The sequence below is a fragment of the Salvelinus fontinalis genome, chromosome 38 (genome assembly GCF_029448725.1).
Source record: "Salvelinus fontinalis isolate EN_2023a chromosome 38, ASM2944872v1, whole genome shotgun sequence".
Lineage (NCBI taxonomy): Eukaryota > Metazoa > Chordata > Actinopteri > Salmoniformes > Salmonidae > Salvelinus > Salvelinus fontinalis.
The window spans coordinates 5,879,855-5,900,022 of NC_074702.1; the positions used below are offsets into that span (position 1 = coordinate 5,879,855).

Here is a 20,168-nt window from a genome sequence, read left to right on the forward strand (position 1 = left end):
GTTACAAATCCAATGCAGCAGCTGAAAATAATTTAAAAAATGCACAAAGGTATAAAGCTTTCATTAAAAAGTATTGTATTGTCCTGCATGTGTTTATTGACAACATATACAGGATCAAACATAAGGGGAAGACACTTTATCCAAAACAAACATCACTAAAGAAAATAAAACAATTTTGGGTCAGTCAATATTTGACTAAATGTGGTCATTCCACAAAAAACAATTGTGTCAATTTTCTTTAAAAATAAAATGGCCAAAAACATTACACAAAAACAATAGTCAAATGTATGATCTCATACGTTTCATAGTCTTTAGTTACTTCTATGCTGATAGGTTGGTTTTTGTTTATTCGAAACAGGGCTTTTGCTTGGGAATAGTACATTGCGGCAATATTTCAGAACTGTATTTGGACCACAGCTGGGCTTACACTCAGGAACTGTAGTCAGGTTGAGAAGCCAATAGCAAGCTATAGAACACTCACACAGTGGAGAGATGTCAGACATAGTATTAAACACTGACACACAGCAACTGACAGACTGAATGACATCCTAACTACTAGAAAGATGGTCTCACAGTTATCAACTCTTCCACAAAATGTGATTGCAGAACAGTGTACACCTCGCTCAATATCTATACACACCATATATCCCTCCTAATCTACGCCCTCATCCATTCTCTAACCAGCACTTCCTTTCATTCATTCATTCACTCCCAATCCGTCTCCCTCCCTGTCTTAAGTCACCACACAATAACAGGCAGGCAGTCAGCCATACAAGGCTGGGTTGGGGTTGTGAATGTATCTGTAAAGAGGGGTACAATCACCCCTGACCTTTGCATGTCTCTGGTGAACGAGGTAACAATGCGCTTCACCACTGATCCAGGATCAGATAACTCCTAACCATTATGAGGATGAACAACTATCGGATCCTGGGTCAGTGGTAAGGGATTCTTCTGCCTCCTCAGCTCTAGTGATGCGCTCCCTTCAGTCATCAGTGCTCTCCAGCACGCTCTGGCTCAGAGCCAGGTCCCAGTAGTGTTCTGTTCCGTGCTTCTTAAAGTGTTCTCTAGCCATGTTCTCTGTAGGACACTGCTTAAACTTAATCTCCCCGTAGTTACGCTCCTTAGCCGTGCCCTGGGAGGATGGAGGAGAGGGGACAGATGGAGGCAGGAGGTGAAAACAGCAGGGGAAGAAAGAGAAAGACAAGGTTATATCAGTGTAAACGCAGTATAGAATCAATCCATTTTAAAGAAGCCAGTTGTCCAAGATGAGCATGATTATTATACGAAGCATGCATTACACTCCTGGAGCATTAGTCAAATAAGATGTAATGGTTAACCACTCACCTCCCAGACCAGGCTGCATCTGTTGTTCTTCTTGGTCTCATCGTCTGCATCTGGATCTGACAGACAGAGGAGAAAGGAAAACGGATTCAGAACCACAACAACTACAGTGAAGTATTATGTAATATAAACAGTAAGACATACAGCGTGGATCATCAACTAGATTCAGCTATGGGCACATTTTTTCTTGAGCAGATGGTCAGGGGGGCAGAACATAATTACAAATAATTTGCAAATTGACCACAAGACGCCCATACATATATAACATTTGACTACAAAAATAATTTCAAACCATGCTTACATTTGTATACGACCACATACAGTGGCAAGAAAAAGTATGTGAACCCTTTGGAATTACCTGAATTTCTGCATAAATTGATAATCAAATTTGATCTGACCTTCATCTAAGTCACAACAATAGACAAACAGTGTGCTTAAACTAATAACACCAATTGTATTTTTCTTGTCTGTCTATATTGAATACATAATTTAAACATTCACAGTGTAGGTTGGGAAAAGTATGAACTCCTAGGCTAATGACCTGGAGTCCAATCAATGAAACGAGATTGGAGATTGGCTAGCCCTATAAAAAAACAACTCACAAAATGTGAGTTTGCTATTCACAAGAGGCATTGCCTGAGGTAAACCATGCCTCGAACAAAAGAGTTATCAGAAGACCTAAGATTAAGAATTGTTGACTGCATAAATCTGGAAAGGGTTACAAAAGTATCTCTAAAAGCCTTGATGATCATCAGTCCACGGTAAGACAAATTGTCTATAAATGGAAAGTTCAGCACTGTTGCTACTCTCCCTAGGAGTGGCCGTCCTGCAAAGATGACTGCAAGAGCACAGCGCAGAATGCTCAAGAAGAATCCTAGAGTGTCAGCTAAAGACTTACAGAAATCTCTGGAACATGCTAACATCTCTGTTGACGAGTCTACGATACGTAAAACACTAAACAAGAATGGTGTTAATGGGAGGACACCACAGAAGAAGCCACCTCTGTCCAAAAAAAACATTGCTGCACATCTGAAGTTTGTAAAAGTGCACCTGGATGTTCCAAAATAAAATAAAATATTCTGTGGACAGATGAAACTACAGTTGAGTTGTTTGGAAGGAACACACAACACTGTGTGAAGAAAAAAAGGCAGAGCACACAAACATCAAAACCTCATCCCAACTGTAAAGTATGGTGGAGGGAGCATCATGGTTTGGGGCTGCTTTGCTGCCTCAGGGCCTGGACAGCTTGCTATCAGCAACAGAAAAATGAAGTCCCAAGTTTATCAAGACATTTTGCAGGAGAATGTTAGGCTATCTGTCCGCCAATTGAAGCTCAACAGAAGTTGGGTGATGCAACAGGACAATGACCCAAAACATAGAAGTAAATACGCCTTCTGGAGTGGCCCAGTCAGAGTCCTGACCTCAACCCGATTGAGATGCTGTTGCATGACCTCAAGAGAGCAGTTCACACCAGACATCCCAAGAATATTGCTGAACTGAAACAGGTTTTGTAAAGAGGGATGGTCCAAAATTCCTCCTGACCGTTGTGCAGGTCTGATCCGCAACTACAGAAAACGTTTGGTTGAGGTTATTGCTGCCAAATGAGGGTCAACCAGTTATTAAATCCAAGGATTCACATACTTTTCCCACCCTGCACTGTGAATGTTTACACAGTGTGTTCAATAAAGACATAAATGTATCATTGTTTGTGTGTTATTAGTTTAAGCAGACAGCGTGTCTATTGTTATGACCTTGATGAAGATCAGAACATTTTATGACCAATTTATTTAGAAATCCAGGTATTTCCAAAGGGTTCAAATACTTTCTTGCCACTGTATACATCTCTTATGTTCAGACTACTTTGGAACAGATTTGCAAAAATTACAATCACTTGGAGTTGATTTGTTGCTGTTTTTAGTATTTTATGAGCCTATCAGTTGTGTTGTGACAAGGTTGGTGGGGGTATACAGAAGATAGCCCAATTTGGTAAAAGACCAAGTCCATATTATGGAAAGAACAGCTCAAATAAGCAAAGAGAAACGACAGTCCATCATTACTTGAAGACATGAAGGTCAGTCAATACGGAAATTAAGAACTTTGAAAGTTTCTTCAAGTGCAGTCGCAAAAACCATCAAGCGCTATGATGAAACTGGCTCTCATGAGAACCGCCACAGGAAAGGAAGACCCAGAGTTACCTCTGCTGCAGAGGATAAGTTCATTAGTTACCAGCCCAAATAAATGCTTCAGAGTTCAAGTAACAGACACATCTCAACAGCAACTGTTCAGAGGAGACTGCGCGAATCAGGCCTTCGTGGTCAAATTGCTGCAAAGAAACCACTGCTAAAGGACACCTATAAGAAGAGACTTGCTTGGGTCATGAAAGATGAGCAATGGACATTAAACCATTATGTCCTTTGGTCTGGAGTCCAAATTTGAGTTTGTTTGGTTCCAACTGCCGTGTCTTTGAGACGCAGAGTAGGTGAAAGGATGATCTCCGCATGTGTGGTTCCCACCTTGAAGCATGGAGGTCGTGGTGTGATGGTGCTTTGCTGGTGACACTGTCAGTGATTTATTTAGAATTCAAGGCACAGCATGGCTACCACAGCATTCTACAGCCATACGTCATCCCATCTGGTTTGGGCTTAGTGGGACTATCATTTGTTTTAACAGGACAATGACCGAAAACACACCTCCAGGCTGTGTAAGGGCTACTTGACCAAGGAGAGTGATGGAGTGCATCAAATGACCTGGCCTCCACAATCACCCGACCTCAACCCAATTGAGATGGTTTGGGATGAGTTGGACAACAGAGTGAAGGAAAAGCAGGCAACAAGTGCTCAGTGGAAACTCATTCAAGACTGTTGGAAAAGCATTCCTCATGAAGCTGGTTGAGAGAATGCCAGCAAAGCTGTCATCAAGGCAAAGGGTGGCTACTTTGAAGAATCTAAGACCTAAAATATATTTTGATTTTTTAAACACTTTTTTAGTTACTACATTATTCCATATGTGTTATTTCATAGTTGTGATGTCTTCACTATTATATTGCAATGTAGAAAATAGTACAAATAAAAGAAAAACCCTTGAATGAGTAGGTGTCCAACTTTTGACTGGTACTGTATATATAAATTAAATTCTCACCATCTCTCTTGGAGTTGTGTTCTTCCCATTTGATTCTGCTCAACATGAGCCTCTTGAACTTCTTCTGGGCTTTGGGACCTGAGAGAACAGTACATGCATGCTCAGTCATGTAGTTAACTCTGGGGTAAAGAAGAACCCATTTACAGCAACAAGTCATAAGAAATGTTATGAGATTTGCATGAGTAATTCATGGTAATTAAATGCAACTTGAATGGTTCAGACTCAGTGAAAGTAGACCCATTTAAAGAGACTAATATGGTCCCTCTCCCCTCACACCCTTCCCTCCCTCACCTCCCTCCACCACCACCATATTGACGTCTCGGTGTAGCACCACGGTGCCCGTCAGGTACAGCTGGTTGGCGTTAGCTTCCACTTTAAACTTCTTAGCCGGGTTGTGGAGGTTACGGATCCTGAAGGAAAGCGAGGGGGTGAGCGAGCAAGTACGAATGAGTAGGAAAGGCCCACGGACACACTAAGCCGTAAATAGTTACATGTGCACAGAGACTTACCTAAACACTATAACATGCACACAAAACCTTATGCTATCCAGAGAATAACCCTAACTCACCTATAGACTGAGATGTGAACTCCAAGACTCAGGTCCTCTTTCAGCTTCTTCACCTTCTTCTCTTTTCTCTGCTCGGTTGTGAGCTTCCGGGCTGCATTGGCCTCCTCATGGGCCCTGAGGACAAACACACAGACAGCTGGTTATGTAGTGAGAGATGTCATATGGGGAAGGGAAAAAAATGGTGAGCCAGGAAGTGGGTGAAATAGGAGCAGTGATAGATGGGAGGCAGAAAAGAGAGAGGAGGGAGAGAGAGCGAGGAATAATTGGTTAATATATGAGGGAGGGGTAAGAGAAAGAGGGGACAATACAGAGAGAAATGTGTAGTGGTTTGACTTACTTCTGTCTCTTGGCCATCTGTGCTCTGACGTGGGCCTCTACCTTAGTGGGATCCTGTACTGCCTCCGTACCTAGCACTCTCATCAGGTTAGAGATGCGCACTGACGGGACAAACACACTCAAGGTTAGAGATGCACTAAAACGGGGAGGAACACAGGCCTCAAACAGGACTACCACTCAGTAAAACGCCGAAGAGAAAAGCAGCATTACTTCAACAGCCCTGGTCTCGATCCTACCTTTAGGTTCTGGGGGGGGCATGAGCCCCAGTCGGACCTTCTCCTGTAGCTCTTTCTGTCCCTCCCTGCGAGTCTGTCTCCTCAGCTTCTTCTGTTCCTTCTTAGTCAGGTACACTCCCAGGGTCACTCCTGGCTTGTCTGTGTCCACTGGAGAGAGGGAGACCAACACTTAGAGCGGCCTTCTCAAACTGAACAGTAGTCTACGCCTCTCGGTCAGGTTGTCAACAAGGCGGCATGGCGCATCGTTCAGAAACATACATCTCTTTTACATCAAATATGTTTGAATTTTCAAACTAGTTTTCATCTGGAAGGCAGATAAAGGGTTTCTATCAAAACCAAACCCTTTGTCATGTGAAAACAGAATCCTAGTCATTACCCCACACGCTTAATTAGCGTCACTTTTGTTTTGAGCCGACTTCGCCGTGGGCATTGAACAGGTCCCCTGGGTCACACCTGGGCGGCAGCCTCGTTCCATATCGAACACAGTCAACTTTCAGCCCATGCAAAACACGCCTACACGGGCGACCGGGTAAGATGAATCTAACCCTCTGACTAATATCCAGGAGCCCTTATTGGGACCTTGACATAAAAGTAACATCAAAGGGATGATTACCTGGGGGGCTGATCTGAGCAGGGTGCTCCACCAGGTTTGTGACTCCAAACAACTCCATCGCCACAAAATTGGTATCTGTGGATCTGAGAGAGAAGAAGAGATGTGATCAGCACAACAAGAAATCTGGAAAATGGTGGAGAGAGGACTTTCATGACAATTCTTCAAAAGGTATACAACTTGGATATAGATGTTAGGATGACTAAAGTGGGGATTAAATGTGTAAAGACTCACAGGTCAATGTTGGAGGGGAGGATGTACGAGTCCCACCACTCAATGATGGGCACCTGCCCGTCCCCCAGCATCTTCTTGGGGGCAAAGAGGGCCAGCTTGGTGGAGGCCTGGATCCCCGTCTTCTTGGCTGCCTGGGCGATCTCTGTCTGCAGCTTCTCCAACTGGGCCTGGACAGGGGACGGAGGTGGTTTTGGTTGTTTCATTTCCATTTTGCAGTTAATGTTACACTCTACAAATAGTTTTTCCCTCTCTGTGGATTGATCAATTGTTGTGAAACACTTTCAAAATAATAAAAGGCTATGGTGAGAGGTGGAAGGTGACAGGTCAGGGATCAGATTTGGTACCTTAGTTCTGATCCTCTGGGCGATCTTCTCAAAGCGTCCCTGTTCGTGGAACTTGAAGCCCTTCTTGGCTCGCTGGGCGGGTGCTATGTTAACACGCCCATCAAAGTAGATAGTGGACTCCAGTTCCTCGCCAGGCTTCTCCTTCAACTGCTGACGGAACTGCTCCCTCTTCACCGCACGGATATTAGCTGTGGATGGAGAGGAGATGAATGAACACAGTCAGATATTAGCTGTGGATGGAGAGGAGATGAATGAACAGTCAGACAGGTGACTGAAAATCGGGGAATAGAGCATGCTGATTGTGACAGTAGAGGAGAGTGTTGTACCTTTGAGCGTGGGCATGCGGTGTGTTAGCTCCACCTCGTTGCCGCTGGCATCCACGGTCCGACCCATATCATCCAGAATTAGAGGGGCCGGCTTGTTTGACTCACGGGCCTCCGCCACCTTCCTACACCCAACACACACACAAACTCAGATGACATACGTGTTAAACCTCCCTGTAGTATGACATGTATTTGTGGAAGTGTCTAAAGCCGGGTCTGTGCTATATGCCGGGTCATGCTATACTCACGGTGGTGCTATCCCCATGGCGTGTAGGTTGGCCAGCGCCACCAGGTTATGAGGTCCTCCAGTGCTCCCAATGGCTCCCAGTATACCAGGCTTCATGGCTAACTGCGACTGGATGCGGGCCTGCAGCTCTGCAGCCTTCCTAGCCTTCTCAATGGCATCGTTCATGAAAGTAGCTGCCTGGGAGGGAGCGATGGACTGGGCCGAGCCCGAGGAGGGGGCAGAGGGAGCAGGGAGAAAACGAGAGGCAAAAGGAGGGTCTGGCTGGGGAGTGGGCAGGGGCAGCCTCTGGAGGGGGACAGGAGATTGTGATAAGACAGTAACAACACAAGTCCACAATATCTGTCAGACATCTACACTTTTCATTTATAAGGAGGAGAAAGCCAATCCTTCAAGAGAGGGAGAGAGTGGAGGAAGATTAGTCTCACCTGCTGGGAAGACACTGGGACGAAGCTCAGCTGTTTCTTCCTCTCCTCTATCTGTCTGGTGGCAGCCTCCATCATCTGTTTGATCTGAGGACAGAGAGAGAGAAAGAATGAACACATTGATTCATTACACAAGGATCGTGACACGTCTGTATGTGAAGCAGGATCTTGGTACGTGTTTTTTTATATGGGAAACAGTGTGTATGTGGGTCTCTGTGTGTGTGGCTACCTGTATCTTAGTGAGCATGCCAGGGCTCTCAGTAGGGGGTGCAGGTAGGACCTCTGGTTCCTCCACCTCCTCGAAGCGGGGGGCACGTTTCCTCTTCACCGGCACACCATCTCCTGCCTCAGGGACGTCCCGCCTCGCACCCACTTCCACCTCATCACCAAAGACATCCTGGAGGAACATCAGTAGGTGGCAATGGCCTGAGGCTTAGCCAGAGGCACAGCCAAGCAATCTAACCACTGCAATAATTTAAACAACCTCCTGGGGAATATCCACTCACTGTTTCCTGCTCCCAGGGGAGATATGTATGACACGAACATAATAAAGATCAAGCCTTGAGACAATTACTTTCTGTAGATAAACGAGTTACTGAGTTGAAATCTCTGATAATAGTAGAACCTCACCTAGCCTATTGTTTACACCCATTCAATCCCTTCCGATATCTGTTCCATCTCCATGGTCTAAACATGTAGGTAGCTACTGGTTACAGGCTACAGGTTAATGTGTTCCATCTCTATGGTCTAGACATGTAGATAACCTGTAGGTTGTAACCAGTAGCTAACATGGAACGTGTGGTACAACAACAGCAGCAGTGTGTGGTGAGGTCTACCTTCAGGTCTCTCTTGCGGTTCCTCTCCCCAGCACCCTTGTTCCCACGGGAATTGCGGCTCTCCTCCAGGGCCTCAAATAGTCTCTCCACGAACCCACCGGCAGACTCATCCAGGAATGGACGCAGCTGGTCTGATGGGTCAAAGGTTAGGAGTCAAGGGTCAAATACAACATTTAAAGACTGCTGAACAGTTATCTCTTTGAGTCAGACCCACCAAAAAACAGACGTCTGGAAAAATAGGCTAACAAAACAGACAGCATACAACACAGCTTTTCTGCCATCATTTCAGTGTAACATGTCACACACCAACTGCCCTCATAATCCCCCTCTCACACACACCTGTGGTCTTCCTCTTGTCCAGGCCCTTGCCTACACAGTGCAGGGCCGCAGTGACGACAGTAGGCTCAGAGAAACCCAGCACCTTCTTCACGGTCCGTTCCACCCAGGGCCGCAGCTCCTCCACCTCCCGTTTAGGAAGAGACATCGTCTACAACACAATGGTTGTCGGTAAACAAACAAACACACAGAAACAGACAAACTTCTTAGCTAGCCAAGTAGCTAACGTTAACCTTAGTGGCATGGATAGACGATCAGCAAAGTTGACAAACAGACCAACGTCACGTTTATCTGCCCAGCTAACGTTAAGTTAGCTACTAAAAGTTATGGTTAGTTTGCTTGCCAAGTTAAACACTTGATGTTTTTGTTTCCCTTGCCTGTTCACATTTCACCTGTCAACACAGATTTTTGCCAGTGTTGGCTAACTAGTTAGGACTCAACTACTAGCTAACTTGCTAGCTATGTCTCAACTACTAGCTAGCATTGAACTATTGTAGCAAGCTACAACAGTCTGATTCCCCCGTGCGGTGAGATCAACTTACCAACCAGACGATTTCGTCCTTAACAGGTAAATATATCCTCTTATATCAATTATATTCTAAAACGTTAATATTAAAAGATTGAAATACATAATAAATCCAAGCTGCTGTTAACAAACTTTCTGTTAGCGCGGCGTTCACACGACGTTCTGAATTCAGAACCCGGAAGCGGAAACACGTAAGGTATCTTCTTCGACTGTTAGTACTTGTTCGTTGTTGCCACCTATCGTAAATCAATCATAAAATCAACACGTGAATAATAGTTTTTATTTATTTAACTAGGCAAGTCAGTTAAGAACACATTCGAATTGACAATGACGGCCTACCAAAATGCCTCCTGCGGGGACGGGGGCTGGGATTAAAAATGTACATTAAAATATAGGACAAAACACATCAGAAGAGAGACACCACAACCTCTAAACAAAGAGAGACCTAAAACAACAACATGGCATGGCAGCAACACATGAAAACACAACATGGTAGCAGCACAAAACACGGTACAAACATTATTGGGCACAGACGACAGCACAAAGGGCAAGAAGGTAGAGACAACAATACATCACGCGAAGCAGCCACAACTGTCAGAAGCGTGTCCAAAATGTAGTCTTTGAATGAAGAGATTGCGATATAACGGCCCAGTTTGAGTGTTTTTGTGCAGCTTGTTCCAGTCGCTAGCTGCTGCGAACTGAAGAGGTGCGACCCAGGGATGCGTGTGCTTTGGGGACCTTTAACAGAATGTGACTGGCAGAACTGGTGTTGTATGTGGAGGATGAGGGCTGCAATAGGTTTCTTAGATGGGGGGCCTAAGATAACAAAAAGAGCCTATGCTGCAGGCAGAGTACTTTCATCAAAATACAGATTTTCCAGAGGTAGTCTACAATTTTACCACTCACCGTGCATTTGACACAGATGATTGTCTTGTTGTAACAGTCTTAGTACCGAGTCGATATTCAGGGGTATACGGTCATTGAGGTAGATATGTACATAATGTATAATAGGAATAAAGTGACAGATAGTAAACAGTAGCAGCAGCGTTGGCTATGTGATAAGTCAAAATAAGTTAGTGCAAAAAGGGGCAATGCAGATAGTCTGGGTAGCTATTTGACTAACTATTTAGCAGTCTTGTGGCTGGAGTCTTTGGCCGTTTTTATTGAACTTTGAGGTACGTTTGCTCCGTTTCATCCACAACCCCTCCCCGTATTTTAATTGGTCGTTCAGTACCCCCGTTTCCGTTTAATTGAACGTTACTCTACTGTTTTTCGTACTGAACGCAGCCCAGTAGTAGGCAACGCTACTTTATTGCAATTTGGATTGTCGGCCACCAGTCGGGAGTAGAGTGGCGTTATAGGCTACAGCCTAGGTCGGCCTTGTCAATTGAACTTGCATTTCGAATACAATATATACACTGAGACATAGATACAACTGCATTAATGCGTTTTTTCAATCACTACGTGATGCGTAAACAAACTGACATGCATTCATAGAATTGGTTGAAAACACTGGATAATGTTGAAGATGCCGTCTTGTTTATTTGGTTATTTCCTTTCCGCGCCCCTTTCTCTCCTTTTCCTCCTGGCGCGTGATGTAGGTCATCTGAGTCCAGTAGTAGTAGTTTGAGCACGAGAGCTGCAGTGTGAGCCGGGTAGCCCCCGTCTGTTGGATTACATGCAGCGCTCTCCCGCCCCTCTCCACCCTCTAGTCTACTCCCTCCCTTCCCTCTCCACCTCTCCCCGTCCCTAGTACTACTACTGGGGTAGTGTTTTAGAACCCTTGCACTGCTGTTTTATAATGATCTAGGCCTACTACTGTAACTGTACTGTGCTGTACAGCCAAATAGTACAAACACCACTCTTTTTCTGTGGAATTCGGGTTTTTATTATTTACTCTCTTTCTTTCTTTCTTTCATTCTCATTCCACCTCTTTTTATATCTCCACATTTCTCTCACTTTCACAGGGCTCTCTCACACACAAAGCACACACATCTTTCCAATCCATACTCCTCGCATGCAGGAATGGACTGACTGAATGCCCTGGGGAAAAAATAGTTTGGGTAAAAATGACACTTTTTTTCACCTTAATTTAACCAGCTAGGCTAGTTGAGAACAAGTTCTCATTTACAACTGTGACCTGGCCAAGATAAAGCAAGCAGTGCGACACAAACAACAACACAGAGTTACACATGGAATAAACAAACATACAGTCAATAACAATAGAGAAAAAAAGTCTACGTACAGTGTGTGCAAATGATGTAAGATAAGGGAGGTAAGATTAGGGAGATAAGGCAATAAATAGGCCATAGTGGTGAATTAATTACAATTTAGCAATTAAACACTGGAGTGATAGATGTGCAGAAGATGAATGTGCAAGTAGAGATACTGGGGTGCAAAGGAGCAAAAAAATAAATAACAGTATGGGGATGAGGTAGTTGGATGGGCTATTTACAGATGGGCTATATACAGGTGCAGTGATCTGTGAGCTGCTCTGACAGCTGGTGCTTAAAGCTAGTGAGGGAGATATGGGTCTCCAACTTCAGTGATTTTTGCAATTTGTTCCAGTCATTGGCATTAGTGAACTGGAAGGAAAGGCGGCCAAAGGAGGGATTGGCTTTGGGGGACCAGTGAAATATACCTGCTGGAGCGCGTGCTACAGATGGGTGCTGCTATGATGACCAGTGAGCTGAGATAAGGCAGGGCTTAACCTAGCAAAGACTTATAGATGACCTGGAGCCAGTGGGTTTGGCAACGAATATGAAGCGAGGGCCAGCCAACAAGAGCATACAGGTCGCAGTGGTGGGTGGTATATGGGCTTTGGTGACAAAACAGATGGCACTGTGATAGACTGCATCCAATTTGCTGAGTAGAGTGTTGGAGGCTATTTTGTAAATGACATCGCCGACGTCAAGGATCGGCAGGATAGTCAGATTTCCGAGGGTATGTTTGGCAACATGAGTTAAGGATGCTTTGTTGCGAAATAGGAAGCTGATTCTAGATTTCATTTTGGATTGGAGATGCTTAATGTGAGTCTGGAAGGAGAGTTTACGGTCTAACCAGACACCTAGGTATTTGTAGTTGTCCACATATTCTAAGTCAGAACCGTCCAGAGTAGTGATGCTGGACGGGCGGGCAGGTGTGGGCAGCGATCGGTTGAAGAGCATGCATTTAGTTTTACTTGCATTTAAGAGCAGTTGGAGGCCACGGAAGGAGAGTTGTATGGCATTGAAGCTCGTCTGGAGGTTAGTTAACACAGTGTCCAAAGAAGGGCCAGAAGTATACAGAGTGGTGTTGTCTGCGTAGAGGTGGATCAGAGAATCACCAGCAGCAAGAGCGACATCATTGATGTATACAGAGAAAAGAGTCGGTCCGAGAATTGAACCCTGTGGCACCCCCATAGAGACTGCCAGAGGTCCGGACAACAGGCCCTCCGATTTGACACACTGAACTCTGTCTGAGATGTCTGACATCCCACCAGCCAGCCCATTATATAACCGCATCATGTCACAATGTGACTGTACCGCATACAGACCCCTCAACCCATCTCCCCACACACTCACTCACGCACACATTATCACCCTCACCCCATACACACTCGACTCCCCACAAAACACACACACAGACTCTCAATGGTGTTTTCATAGTACTCAGTAGCACCCGCAGTGCATGGCACTATTTTGTGGTCGCTGTTTGAATGGAGGGGCTGTGTATGAATGCAACCTCTATCCTCTGGTCTGGTTTGAGAAAAAGCTTCATCCTTATTCATCAGATAACATTACTGTCAGTGTTGTGTTTTATTCTACAATGTTTTCAATTGAAGGGCACATAAACTGAGTATACCAAACATTAGGTGTATTTACCTAATATTGAGTTGCACAGGGATGCTGGCCCATGTTGACTACAATGCTTCCCACAATTGTCTCAAGTTGGCTAGATGTCCTTTGGGTGGGGGACCATTCTTGATACACATGGGAAGCTGTTGAGCATGAAAAACCCAGCAGAGTTGCAGTTCTTGGAACAAGAACACCTACTACCATACCCTGTTCAAAGGCACTTAAATCTTTTGTCTTGCCTGTTCACCCTCTGAATGGCACACACACACAATGGAATGGCATCAAACTATGTGATTCCCCAGTCCAGCAGATCAGGTGGCGTTTCATCATTCTAACCCAGTTGTGGTTCTGTGTGTCTGACAGTGGGTCTAAATCATTCTAGAAGGTTCCGGTACCAGGGGACTCTGGGTCACGCTGCTGTATACACTTCTCCAAACCCTGTGTGTGTGTGTGTGTGTTCACTTCACACCAAACTGAGCTGCATGCTACAGCACTGAGCCACGGCCCCTAATACACACACAGATGGGCAGAGTGTACCAGTCCTCAGGGTGTGTGTGCATGCGTGTGCATGTGTGTTGTCAAGGTACATGTCAAGGTACATGTCAGGTCAGCGGAGTCAATCACCACCTTCCGGAGACACCTGAAACCCCACCTCTTTAAGGAATACCTAGGATAGGATAAAGTAATCCTTCTAACCCCCCCCCTTAAAAGATTTAGATGCACTATTGTAAAGTGGTTGTTCCACTGGATGTCATAAGGTGAACGCACCAATTTGTAAGTCGCTCTGGATAAGAGCGTCTGCTAAATGACTTAAATGTAATGTAAATGTAAATGTACATGCAAAATAACCCTCATTTACATACTCGGTGGAAGCACAGCAGTTTTTACCTCTTTCACCATCCTGCTTTCACCCTTTCACCATTTCTCTCTCTCTCTCTCATCCCACCTTTTTCTCTTTGTCTCTCATTCAATCACTCTGCTTCAATAATTGAGAAGCCATGTAAGATGGTGTCACCATGAGCATCATAGCATGACTCTTCCCCAAATATCCCCACATTGTGTTATGAGAGACTTCTGTGTCCTTGAAAATATGGTCCACATGTATTGTAGTCTGCCCCCTGCTGATGACATCATAATGGCCACCAAGCAAGGACAAAATTTGATATGTCTGCTATCTAAATATTTGAATCCTTTAAAATGTTTATCTATATATTCCTTAAACAGTAGGTTCAGTAGTGTGGAGGTTAACTCTATTCCCTCTCTTGGTATTGCAGTTCATAGGCAGGACTAGTGTAGTGATGGTTAACTCTATGCCCCCTATTGGCAGTGTGCATGTTTAATGCAGATCAAGGTTGTTTTGAGAATAGTCAGCATTCAGCCCTGGAGGATTTGGGTGAGTGCAAGTGCAAGTAAGTGTGCGTGTGTGTGTGTGTGTGTGTGTGTGTGTGTGTGTGTGTGTGTGTGTGTGTGTGTGTGTGTGTGTGTGTGTGTGTGTGTGTGTGTGTGTGTGTGTGTGTGTGCGGTCAGTAGTAGAGTACAGCATGGCTTGCCTCGCGTGACTTCTAATGGAGCACAGTGAATGAACACAGCAGAGACAGAGAGAGAGAGAGAGAGGGGTGGAGGTTTCCAAACCAGCCATGTTTCTCAAATGTCAAATTTTGAAGTTGTTCCAAACGTCAAATTTCAAAGTGTTTCGGGTTAAAGTGTAGGCATTAACTCCAAATTTTTAAGGTTAGGGTTAAGGTTAGGCATTAACTCCAAAATCTTACGGTTAGGCATTAACTCTGAATGGTTTTGGCACCAAAGGCAGATGCTTAGGCATTAATTATGAATTAACTCCAAAATCTTAAGGTGAGGCATTAACTGAGAATGGTTAAGGTAAGGGTTAAGGTTTGGGATAGGCTTAAAACAAAAATCTAAAAAATAACTTTCTATTGCTGGATTTGAACATGTAACTTTTGGTACCAGCGGTAGATGCTTATGTATGGCACATAACAGCTAGGGCAAAAACCAAAACATTTACCCCTTGGCGTACCCAGGACCGGGTTTGGTCAACACTGCCCTACATACCGGTCTTGACGAGAAGAAAAGAAAACTGTCGGGAGGTTCCCTTCTGCACTGTTCAACCAAACCAGTAACTGTGGAGGAGGAGTTGACATGGAGTGTCGCCTTGTTAGCGTCCAAAAGCAGAAGTCATGTCACAGGCTCTCTTTCCATTTCCCCTGAAAACCGGAACATCCTGTCGTTGGGGACTTGGCAGAGGCTACACAGCTCTAGTATTACTACGGGGGGAGGGGTTTGGCTGAGAAGTGTTGTACACACTGAAACATTTTAGAAATCACAATTTGATATGTTCTGATCTGTGTTGGGATGCTCTGTCTGGAATAACATTGGAGTTAATTCATTCTAGGTTGTGTGTTGGGTGGGGGAGGAGGTTATCTTTTGACTTTCTTCAATTCAAATGTTCAAAATAAGGAATACAACTAAACACACACAAAATTCTACTTCTTGGTTCCCTAAACCCCACTCAGCAGTCATGTCATCCTGTTTCCTCTATGTGCCCTCTACATATCCACTCCTCTTTCTCCCCCTCCTCCCTTCCTCCTGCCCTTGCTAGAGAGGGAGGGAGGGAGGAGGCAGGGGCTTCTCTAGCTAAAAACTGCATGGATACAAGGGGGACTGTGGAGGGAAGCAGGGGGGAGGCGGTCTTTGTTGTTGTAGCTTAGAACCAGTCAGTGTGTCAGAAGAGATTGGCCTGGTACTGAATCAGCCAGTCACTATGTCAGGGATGTGTGCGTGTGCACACCTGAGTTTTGTCACTTGTATGTGTTTTTGTGCGTGTGTGTTTTTTTGTTTGTGAATGTTGGTTGGTGGAGGATGGGATGGCAGTGCTCTATCGTGTCTGTCTGAGCTTGGAGAACCACACCCTCTCAAATTTCTGCTCCCAAACTCAACGTTCAACTCCATGGATACGCTGCCTGTTGAGGAGGAGCAGGGATGGAAGAGTCCAGCACATCCGCTGAATTTAAGTTAAAGACATGGCACACAGTAACTCAGTGAGTGGTTGTTAGTGTTTTTGTCAAATTACAACTTCAATAGGAATAATAACTTAATAAAGAACGTCATTAAAAATTGTACTTAAAAGGGATTCAGTTTTGTTATAAGAAAATAAAGAGTTTAATTTATAATTGGATGTTTGTGTATTTGAATTAAACAGAATGTTCAGTCTCCATGTCACGGCCGTTGAATGAACTGGACCAAGGTGCAGCGTGGTGAGCGTACATTTTCTTTTATTTAAGTGAATACGCCGATAAAACAATAAACACTACAAAACAAACCGTGAAGCTAAAGGCTAAGTGTCATAAACAAAGTCAACTTCCCACAAAGACAGGTGGGAAAAAGGGATACCTAAGTACGGTTCTCAATCAGAGACAACGATAGACAGCTGTCCCTGATTGAGAACCCTACCCGGCCAAAACATAGAAATACAAATAATAGAACGAAAGAACATAGAATACCCACCCCAAATCACACCCTGACCAAACCAAATAGAGACATAAAAAGGATCTCTCAGGTCAGGGCGTGACTCTCCATTGTGACAATGTCAGCATGGAAGGTGTCATGGTTAGGGCCCTGTGTATTGGACAATCATCTTTAGTTAAAGCTTTTTCATCGGCCTGTCCCCTTTTCTTTTTATATCAGATGGTCCAGCACCATCCTCAGACAATTTCTTTCATTTTTGATGTAATTCAAATTCCTGGGAAAGGCTTCAAATAAAGGTTAAAATCTAGGTCCTGTGACATGATTACCCAAAACACAGGGGCTGCGTTCCAAACACGTAAAAGACACACCCTCCTCCACTTACCCTCACCTTATGCCCTTGGGGGAATCCCCACGGCCATCTTTTCCATCGGTCCAAACAATTAGCCAAGTAAGCAAAGTTGGCAACGTAAGCCCCTCAGCCCTCGTTTGCGATTGAGTGTGCGAGTGTACAATTCTGTTCACTCCGGGGCCTGAAACGCCCCATTATTTAATTCGCGATGATTGTACATCCGCTAAGAAAAGTCAGCCAAAACTTACAACCAACATTAATATGGAGAAGTCAACATACAAGTGTAAGTAAAAATTTATGTAAATAAGTTAGACATGTTGCTACTAATGCACATGACGGCAAAAACACGTATGGTAAAAGTAATGATGTTTTTGTTTGGTTAGCTTTTGGAAACGTTAGCTATCACATACAACTTTCCCTGACATCGCAATATAATAATTTTCGATTTACCTGATATCGTCAGATGGCTAGTATTCGATGTCTGCGGAGGTGTTGTCTTCTAGCCAAGATATGAAATGCAATCATAATTGACTGTAGCGCATATAAAGCACACACAACAGCTACCGGTGGTTCCATGATGACTGACAACACAACAGCTACTGGTGGTTCCATGATGACTGACAACACAACAGCTACCGGTGGTTCCATGATGACTGACAACACAACAGCTACCGGTGGTTCCATGATGACTGACAACACAACAGCTACCGGTGGTTCCATGATGACTGACAACACAACAGCTACCGGTGGTTCCATGATGACTGACAACACAACATCTACTGGTGGTTCCATGATGACTGACAACACAACAGCTACTGGTGGTTTCATGATGACTGACAACACAACAGCTACCGGTGGTTCCATGATGACTGACAACACAACAGCTACCGGTGGTTCCATGATGACTGACAACACAACAGCTACCGGTGGTTTCATGATGACTGACAACACAACAGCTACCGGTGGTTTCATGATGACTAACAACACAACAGCTACCGGTGGTTTCATGATGACTAACAACACAACAGCTACTGGTGGTTCCATGATGACTGACAACACAACAGCTACTGGGGGTTTCAGGATGACTAACAACACAACAGCTACTGGTGGTTCCATGATGACTGACAACACAACAGCGACCGGTGGTTCCATGATGACTGACAACACAAAAGCTACCGGTGGTTCCATGATGACTGACAACACAACAGCTACCGGTGGTTTCATGATGACTGACAACACAACAGCTACCGGTGGTTCCATGATGACTGACAACACAACAGCGACCGGTGGTTCCATGATAACTGACAACACAACCGTGGGACTGACGAATTTCCGGGCAAGGGCGGTCCATTTAAAATGTATTCATTCCTCCCTCACCCCTTGCCCTGCAAGTGTCAACTCATCAGACGTCATGATTCATCATCAGAAGTGTCCACTTAATTTGAAGCCTGAGGGGAGAGGGTGTGTCTTTTAAGTGTTTGTAATGCAGCCATGGCCAAAGTCATGTCATGTGCCATCAGTTTCACAGTGCACTATCTCTGATCATGTGTCCACAGTGAGTGTTTGTGTATTTTCAGTTCTTCAGAGCATCTGGGATAGTATACAGTGGGACAAAAAATTATTTAGTCAGCCACCAATTGTGCAAGATCTCCCACTTAAAAAGATGAGAGAGGCCTGTAATTTTCATCATAGGTACACTTCAACTATGACAGACAAAATGAGAAAAATAAATCCAGAAAATCACATTGTAGGATTTTTAATGAATTTATTTGTAAATTATGGTGGAAAATAAGTATTTGGTCACCTACAAACAAGCAAGATTTCTGGCTCTCACAGACCTGTAACTTCTTCTTTAAGAGGCTCCTCTGTCCTCCACTCGTTACCTGTATTAATGGCACCTGTTTGAACTTGTTATCAGTATAAAAGACACCTGTCCACAACCTCAAACAGTCACACTCCAAACTCCATTATGGCCAAGACCAAAGAGTTGTCAAAGGACACCAGAAACAAAATTGTAGACCTGCACCAGGCTGGGAAGACTGAATCTGCAGTAGGTAAACAGCTTGGTTTGAAGAAATCAACTGTGGGAGCAATTAGGAAATGGAAGACATACAAGACCACTGATAATCTCCCTTGATCTGGGGCTCCACGCAAGATCTCACTCCGTGGGGTCAAAATGATCTCAAGAACGGTGAGCAAAAATCCCAGAACCACACGGGGGGGACCTAGTGAATGACCTGCAGAGAGCTGGGACCAAAGTAACAAAGCCTACCATCAGTAACACACTACGCCGCCAGGGACTCAAATCCTGCAGTGCCAGACGTGTACCCCTGCTTAAGCCAGTACATGTCCCTCAACTCGTCGTGTTTGGAGGACAAAGAATGCTGAGATGCATCCAAAGAACACCATACCTACTGTGAAGCATGGGGGTGGAAACATCATGCTTTGGGGCTGTTTTTCTGCAAAGGGACCAGGACGACTGATCCGTGTAAAGGAAAGAATGAATGGGGCCATGTATCGTGAGATTTTGAGTGAAAACCTCCTTCCATCAGCAAGGGCATTGAAGATGAAACGTGGCTGGGTCTTTCAGCATGACAATGATCCCAAACACACCGCCCGGGCAACGAAGGAGTGGCTTCGTAAGAAGCATTTCAAGGTCCTGGAGTGGCCTAGCCAGTCTCCAGATCTCAACCCCATAGAAAATCTTTGGAGGGAGTTGAAAGTCCGTGTTGCCCAGCAACAGCCCCAAAACATCACTGCTCTAGGGGAGATCTGCATGGAGGAATGGGCCAAAATACCAGCAACAGTGTGTGAAAACCTTGTGAAGACTTACAGAAAACATTTGACCTCTGTCATTGCCAACAAAGGGTATATTACAAAGTATTGAGATAAACTTTTGTTGTTGACCAAATACTTATTTTTCACCATAATTTGCAAATAAATTCATTAAAAATCCTACAATGTGATTTTCTGGATTTCCTTTTCTCATTTTGTCTGTCATAG

At 44.5% G+C, this 20,168-nt stretch overlaps 1 protein-coding gene across 1 annotated transcript; it reads right to left on the bottom strand.

Annotated features, from left to right (window-relative positions):
• Window positions 1-58: 58 nt before the first annotated feature.
• LOC129837693 (U4/U6 small nuclear ribonucleoprotein Prp3-like) lies at window positions 59-9,685 on the bottom strand. Its single transcript, XM_055904062.1, has 17 exons — window positions 9,514-9,685; window positions 8,975-9,122; window positions 8,636-8,766; window positions 8,029-8,196; window positions 7,803-7,886; window positions 7,379-7,662; window positions 7,134-7,255; window positions 6,808-6,995; window positions 6,464-6,630; window positions 6,233-6,315; window positions 5,620-5,766; window positions 5,385-5,484; window positions 5,048-5,161; window positions 4,771-4,889; window positions 4,480-4,557; window positions 1,345-1,400; window positions 59-1,132 (listed from the first exon to the last, which is right to left on the bottom strand). Exons 2-17 carry the CDS (start codon window positions 9,117-9,119, stop codon window positions 983-985), a joined length of 2,136 nt encoding a protein of 711 aa, XP_055760037.1. The 5' UTR covers window positions 9,120-9,122; window positions 9,514-9,685; the 3' UTR covers window positions 59-982.
• Window positions 9,686-20,168: the final 10,483 nt, after the last annotated feature.